The sequence below is a fragment of the Acyrthosiphon pisum genome, chromosome A1 (assembly GCF_005508785.2).
Source record: "Acyrthosiphon pisum isolate AL4f chromosome A1, pea_aphid_22Mar2018_4r6ur, whole genome shotgun sequence".
NCBI classification, from domain to species: Eukaryota; Metazoa; Arthropoda; class Insecta; order Hemiptera; family Aphididae; genus Acyrthosiphon; species Acyrthosiphon pisum.
The window spans coordinates 86,409,075-86,417,236 of record NC_042494.1 but is presented as its reverse complement, the minus strand read 5'-3'; the positions used below and the strand labels follow the sequence as shown (position 1 = coordinate 86,417,236).

At 27.9% G+C, this 8,162-nt stretch overlaps 1 protein-coding gene across 3 annotated transcripts in view; it reads left to right on the top strand.

Moving 5' to 3' along the window:
* Positions 1 to 8,162, top strand: part of LOC100161300 (receptor-type tyrosine-protein phosphatase kappa) — a 194,455-nt gene that overhangs the window by 37,079 nt on the left and 149,214 nt on the right. For 2 of the 3 annotated variants that reach the window (XM_029487675.1, XM_029487676.1), the window contains exon 2: positions 332 to 349. The exons of the other annotated variant lie outside the window; for it this stretch is intronic. In XM_029487675.1, the coding sequence (XP_029343535.1) occupies positions 332 to 349 (18 nt within the window). The remainder of the gene's footprint in view (positions 1 to 331; positions 350 to 8,162) is intronic. 3 annotated transcript variants of the gene reach the window in all.

The following is an 8,162-nucleotide window of genomic DNA, read 5'->3' as shown; positions in this document are numbered from 1 at the left end:
GAATGTACATCGTAATAATTATATCCAATTATAATAATTTGTTACATTAGCACAAAAAAAATGTACAATTTTGTACTTACCTATCATATTTATTGAAACAAATGTTTTATTGAAAAAAAAACAATATGTGACAGTTATTATAACTATATCCAAAATACACGCCAATATTATATTATATATATCTGTTAATTTTTGATAACTGAGATTGCTAAAAAAAATTTATTTTTTACTTTTTTTAGTTTACATTTATTTTGTTTTTTATTTATTTTAAATAGTATAATAATAATTATCGTAATATACTGATTTGTATTGTTTTATTTTCTCCATTTAGATTTCATAATACGATTCGGTAAGGGGTCAACAACAGTCGATTACAGAAGAGATATGGTTAGAAGAAATATGTGCAAAAAATAAAAAAAAACATCAATACGTATATTATCATTATCGGTCAGGTAAAATGTATTGTACATTTCAATTGGATTTTGAATATAAAACAGCTTTGGAGGGAGATGCCTCCGATCAAACGATAATTTTAAAATATTTAAGTACTTAATACTTATTCGTGTTATTCGTTTAACTTAAGTCTTATTGGTGGGTACGACCCTCTGGAGACTTCGATGATATCATACAACTATAAATAATCGATTAAGATAATACCAAAATGAAGTAAACTATGATTACTTTATAATAGTGTATAATGTATATTGTATTCTTACCAATTTGGGTTTTAAATTTATAACTTGAATAAAAAATATATAGCATGAATTTAAATATATCAAAAAATTATCAGGCCTCCTCGAGCATCCAACGAAGTTAAGAAATCTCGGAGGCCATGCTACTATACCACACATATTTATGTGCTTTCTCACATATTTATTTATTATTATTTGGTTATAATATAATATATTTTAAATGTATTTGTTGCAACGATATAATATTACCTTTTCCGAAATAGGAAATTATTCTACCAACTTCTGAATGATCTGTTATTGATCTCGTGATGTTTATACTCTTTGTCACTACATGAATTGAGAGACTGTCTTCATAAAAAAGAAGACTTTTTTCGTGTGGATCTCATCACTCATTACTATAAATTAACAAAACATATTAAATAACTATTAAACGTAATTTTCATTACAAACAAGCACAATGTACGATTGATTTTTTTCTACATATTTTGATTTATATATATTAATTATGTTATTAAAATATTTTTATGTAATCTCAGTGCTCAAACCTGATGATAAACTTATAATGTTCTAGTCAACTTGAAGAACAAATTTAATTATATGTAAATATGTCGCCGTGATATTAGAAAAAAAAATCGAACGATTTGCTCAAATATAGAATTACCTATAGAGATAAACCGTCATCATAATAATATGGTAAAAACATAAATAGGGTTGTAATATTTTCTTATATAAGCTACGAATTTCAACAATAATAATATTATCGTTGTAACAATATGGGTGGACTCTGTATTTTGTACCGTATGATGACTAGCATTGGTCGTGTATTACTACGTTTACGACGCAAAATACACCACCACCCTTCGAAAAATATCTCGGTACGGCTGGCCGCTGATATTCATTCAGCTTATGACCTGACTGTCTATAAAAAAAACTATTTTTTGGCTATATCTTCTTAGCCTACCTAAAATACTTCCCTGCCAGAAATATTGTTACAACCTCCACTCCTGCAGCGTATGTCCTCAAAAAACAGCCCATGTACAACCAATAAATGTGCGCAACCTGTTGAAAATCGTACAATCTTATTATCACGGTACGCTTGTTATATCAAGCGAACCAAAGGATTTGAGGAAATGTATTATGATAATGTCATAATGCTGAACTTTATTTTCGATAGTCGTGAATAATATAAAAATATAATCATAAATATGACGATATAACATTTGCCATGGACTATATGGTCGTGTATAATAGGTACATCGAGTATAGGTAAAATATATACAAATTACCTATACACATATTAAGTACCTATATTAATTAATATTAAATGTATAAAATAGTCCATAGTTAATGATCTTACATTGATACGTCTTATTATTTCATACTGAAACGATTTGGGAAGCATATTTTTCTACTGAAAAAGTAGCCACGTTTAAGTAACGTTTTGAAATTTCATTACACATGCTATGCATTTTAATCATATAATTTCCGCATAGAAACATTACTCATCATATTCACGAGGTATAGGTACTCATTGCCAATAAATTGCATGCCGTTTACGGGCTGATTTAGGTGAATTGGCAACTCAATAATTATTATACTGTTGCATTAGTACCTATATATTGTACTCGCATATAATATAAGAATAGTTAATGTTTGAGTAATATACACTATACAGAGTTTAACAAAGAGACCTAACAAATGGAAAATCGATACAAGTTAAAAAGAAAAGTATGAAAAAAATTATAAAAATTTAATGAGGATAGTAAATATATTAAGATTTACTTACGTCTGATAAGAATTCACAAAAAAGAAAAGTTTGGAAAAAGTTATTACGCTTCAAATTAATTTACTCAAAATAAATATTGGTATTTTAAAAAAAACTGCTTGGCTTAAATGAACGATTATACTATTAACATTTTTCTAGATTATAAAATTTACAAATTGGCTATTTTTAATTTTTCCAAAACACATAAAATACAACTAAAAAAAGGTGGACAAGTGGATGTCGCTCTGCTAAACAGTAGGTTACAAGTGGGTTACTGTATATGATGGTATTAAATTTGAATTCAATGATATCATATTGTATAAAAAAAACGATTTTGAGCGGAGACGGTATGTCAGGCTAGACGTATAAGACATATTATATACTTATATCTATGGTATTAAAAAAAAAAATTACCTGTAATAAGTACCTATAATACATTCTAAATTAATCATATCACAATATCCAACAACAAACCGAGATACGAAATAATTATTCAATTTTAAATTTGATACATTTTGTCAAAATTCAATCTTTAAATGCTTATAAAAAAAATTGTGCTTTTGTATTTTTAATATTTTTCAATTGCTGTAGACAGCGCACGATTGACACATGAGTATTGACAATATTAATTAATAATTATCACATAATTATTATTGGTAAATATTTATTGGTAAATATGAATAATTTGGAAAGGTTACATGTATAAAAATGTATACTTAGTTTCTAGTTATATTTGTAATAACTAATAAGGTACCTATTATAGTAACTGGCTGATAGGTTTATAAATTATATTACAGTGGTAAGTAATGACTATTTGATAGTTTTATATTTTTAAACTTAGCGAGTTGGTAAAAATGAAATAATATTAATAACTAATAAGTAATAAGAAATAACTACATAGTAAATACTTAATAGTTAGTACTTTAGTAGTTAATATTACAAACTATAAGTATTTATAAATCAAGTAGGTATAGAATCCTCTAGATTTTATCCACTAGGTCAGACTTTAAGTTAGGTATGGCGTATATATAATATATATGTAATAGGTATGATGATCACTATCATTATTTATTAGATTGTTACCACTATACATTACTTTTTCAGTTCTTTAGAAAAAAGTACATTTTTTTTGAAATTTTTCAATTTTTCGTCAAAACAATTTTTTCCGGAATTTTTAAATTGGAACCAAATTTTCCTAACTTTTCCTAAAAAACGGGGAAAACCCGGTTTTTTTCGGAAATTTTGATCACTATACTTACCTACTATAATTAATTATTAATGTACATTCATCTGCAATTTACCTTTTTAAATATTATTATTGATCACTCCGATTATTTTGTTTCAAAACCTCTGAGGTTGCACAGAAACCATTTATTTAACCAACCGTTATGTACGTCACAGTTTCTAGTGCCGCAGGTATACCTGTGATATACGCGTTTATATTATATATATATATACATAATATATATCTGTTATCCCCTTTTAAACATGGATTATATACAGCGATCTTGTGCAGGCCCCACACATTATAGCTGAAACCCCACCACGTCTTTCCGACAGTCGAAATTTATCGTCGTAAACTTTCTAACAAAATATTTTTCTTCCCATTTCGGTATCCAACCACATGGCACACCACCAGCCGATCATATATCCTCTCTTTTTGTTTTTTTTCTGTTTTGTTTCTCAAACAATCAACGTAAACATAAATGTACAAAGGCAGTTGATTATTATGATATAGACGTACTTTTATTGTGTTGTTGAGAACGTATAAATACAATTATGTAATACAAAGTACATCCTACAAACTATACGGGGTGCTTCATTTAACGTAAGACACTCGCTATTTCAGAAAACATTAAAACGTTTTTGAACATTATTCTTTCACATAATTGTAAATCATTACAAAACTCTACACTTACAGGAAAAAAAATTATATTTTTACTGTTTTTTCATGCAAAAGTATTTTTCTCTTTTGAATGACAACCTACGTTTTAAAGCTCATATTCTGAAACAGAATACTATTCGGAGTATTTCGATCAATAAAAATCAAATTTTAGACAAGTTTATTAGGACATGCGGAGTGGCACTGGTTTACATCGCAAAATTTTGGACCACTACTCCACTCATATAATACTTAGAACTCATAGACTACTCGTCGAATATTTGATTTTTATAAATCAAAGTGCACCAAAAAATATTTTACCAGTAAGTAAGTCTTTTTGTTTTCGGAATTTCATTTTTGAAACGACTTGAAATCATGTAAAAAAAATATTTTTAAAAACTTTAATCGTTTTTGAAATAATGAGTGTCTTATATTAAATACATAAATATGGTGTAGGGTAAAAATTAAATTACATGAAAAGGTTATTTTAATTGTTATGAATGCGTCGCAACCACATGAGCGAGAATCGTGAATATAATATTATAATCTATTATCATAAGTGGCCAATTAATGTTCTCTCAATATAATAATTAATATTGTGACACTGCTGCACACCGAATTACTCCTGATCAACATAATGGGGAAAATATCATAAAATCAGTGGCCTACTGTGGGTGTTCAACTTGGGTTATCCCCTCTTGTATTTTTATACTATATGTATAGACGAATTAAAATTAATAAAATTAAAAAAGCATTTTGATATATATATATGTTATATACATATACATAATATACTTTTTCATATAACCTCTCTCTTTAAAAATGTCTATGTATGCCACTGCACGGTGGCGTACCCAAGGGAGGGGGGGTCTGGACCCACCCCATTTATTGACAGAACTTAAAATATTCAAGGTGCAAACCACTGATTGTACACTTTTTACATGTTGAAAAAATTTGGATCCCGCTTTTGAAAAATTCCCTGCCACTGCACGAAATTTACGAAATTTTATAATGTAGTTGCTGTAGGTACGTGCATACCATACAACTAAAAAGGATTAAGGAAATGATTAACTTGTACTATGATATGTATTCAATTAATGAAGTTGGTTTCAATATTTAGTTTTAAAAAACCGATTTGGAAAACATCATTGTTTATAATCCAGTTTTTATTACTGGTATTTCTAAAGCATTCCCGTTTTACAGTAATTCATTATAAAAGTTTTAGGTATTGTTTAATTTTTACTTCCGAAAAAACTTAATAAAGATCCAATATTTGCTAGGTACCATAAATAACTCCCAAAGTTGAAGATTAGAGTATTTTTACTGGTCCAGAGAGCGATGTCAGACATAAAATAAAAACCAATATAAAAAAAACTTCACATTGTAGTCCACAGTGGTCTCGATAGGATAATCGGCAGTTTGCTGCAGTGCATCATACTTTGCCACTCACTTCACACTGTAAAACCAATACATTCACCAGAGAGATCAGAATCTAAAATTAGACTTTTTTATTACTAAAAGCATGTGTAGGTGCTTATAATTTTCAATTTTAATATACACATATATATATAGAACTATAAGGAATAGTTTCTACTATTTTGCTTAATTAAGTATATATCATAATACATATTATATAACATTCAATTGATAATGTAAATAACTAACTACACAATATTACAATATATAAATTTATTTACATATATTATAAACCTATTCATACTTATCCACCCAATTAGTATTTTTTGTGAAATAAACACTCGCCGAATCGGTATATAACTGTTCGTCCAAACAGATCACATTTGTTTAGCTTAATTCGTGCCCACTATAGGTACATTACTGCACGTATTATATTTTGTTTATTGTCGATGATAAATCTTAACATGTTTAACTGTTCAATTAGTAATCTAAAAATTGTTTATCGTGTGTATTTTTTACATTCATGTATTTTGTACATTATCTATTTATCATAGATCAATACAAAGTCAATACCGCTGTCAATGGGTAGGCTACTCGTTTGATTGGTGTACATTCGTGCTGCTAAATTGCATATATAAGACGCCGACATAAACTATACGACTATCATATTATAAAAAATTAATAATAATAATACCACGTGTTATTTATATTATAATATTTATATATTTTTTACCGATCAGTATTTTCGAACTTAACTACATGAATTAGCATTATACGGACCAACAGACACGTTATACTATTATATAATTATGTGTCATATATTATTATCGTCAGATCGGAAACACGCTGCAGGCACATTAAAATAAAAAAATAAAAACGTTAATAATAATAATATTAATATATAAACAAACAAAACCGTTGTTAAAGAAAGTCTTTCTCGGCGTTATTTTTCAAACCATTTAGCGCGTGTTCGTCTATTTGCGTACCTGCTGTTTTTATCCTTCACAAGGAAATCGCAGTCGGTGTTTTTAATGGGTTTTGGCGTGAGTTTAATACGAATGTAGGCGGTTTGGATGGTGGCAACATCTGGGATGTGACTTTCTAATTTTTGGCACGCGTGTATTAACCTTCCCCAGGTCGTTTGTACGTCTTGCAGATAAACGAATGTATTTAATATATAATATTTGATGTGATGATATCTAGAAACGTTATGCGATCGAACCGATATTAATACGTATGCGTTTTCTCGACGATATTATTATGTTCTCTATTTTATTATAATTGTTCTAAACAAGAAATATATAGGAGGGTAAAGGGTAATTTTTTTTTGCTTTGATAAACATAAAAAAAATGCTTTTAAATAATTAAGTTATTAATTAAATATGACGATGACCAAAATCACACTGACTCATATTTATTACCTGTCGTTTTTGTACTTTGGACCTTAAACCTTGCCCGGAAGTGTGTTTATTCAAATTAAAACTATAGAATTGTCGTTATTCCTCCAATAGTTTTGGGTAATGTAATATATTATTTATCTTCAACTTTTTACGTAATCGTTTCGTAAGAATAATCATATCGTTTAAATTATATTACTAGCATTATAATTCATAATTGGGTGCCTGCAGTAGGTACTGTTCAAGATGCCCATATTTAAATTTTACAACGAATCGAAGGGTTATAATACTATTAAAATATATTATACAGTCGTAATTTATTATTGTTATGCAATTCAATTACCATGTATATTATGTATTATGTTACAATTCTTTCGATTTTTCAAATAACCAGATAGGATTGTTTAACGACACGTAACGAGACAACTGTTGCGTTTTCGAGGTAGTTCAGTTTGGCGAGCCCGCTAATATGAAGTACTGAAAGGTGTGACGTTAGCCTTATAATAATACTTTGGTCGACTTTATGATGAATTTTTCTGTGTATTAACCCGATGACGGTGTTTAGTCGTACCGTCTAAATATACAGTAACACATTTAAATATTTTATTAATAGAGCATGATATCTTCTTTATTATAATAACACACAAATAATTATGTATTGTATACACACTATAACGTATATATTATTATCGTTTGGTACAAGTCAAATTATAATGATCGGTAAGTATTATAATTTAAAGATTACGATAAACTAAAAAAATCAGCTAGAAATTATTAAAAATAAACATTTTCCGAGTAAAAATAAATAGGTGTAATGTGTGTAGAAAAATAGTTATACATGCAGCCATCTGTATTTTTTTTTTTAATAAATCGGATAAGCAAACCTCTAAGTAACTACGATAGATTTTTAGTTAAAACGGTTTTTTGATTATTTATAATATACCGTAGTATACCTACATAAAGATAGACAAATTATATTAAATAATGTTACGAGAAAAAGTTCATATAAA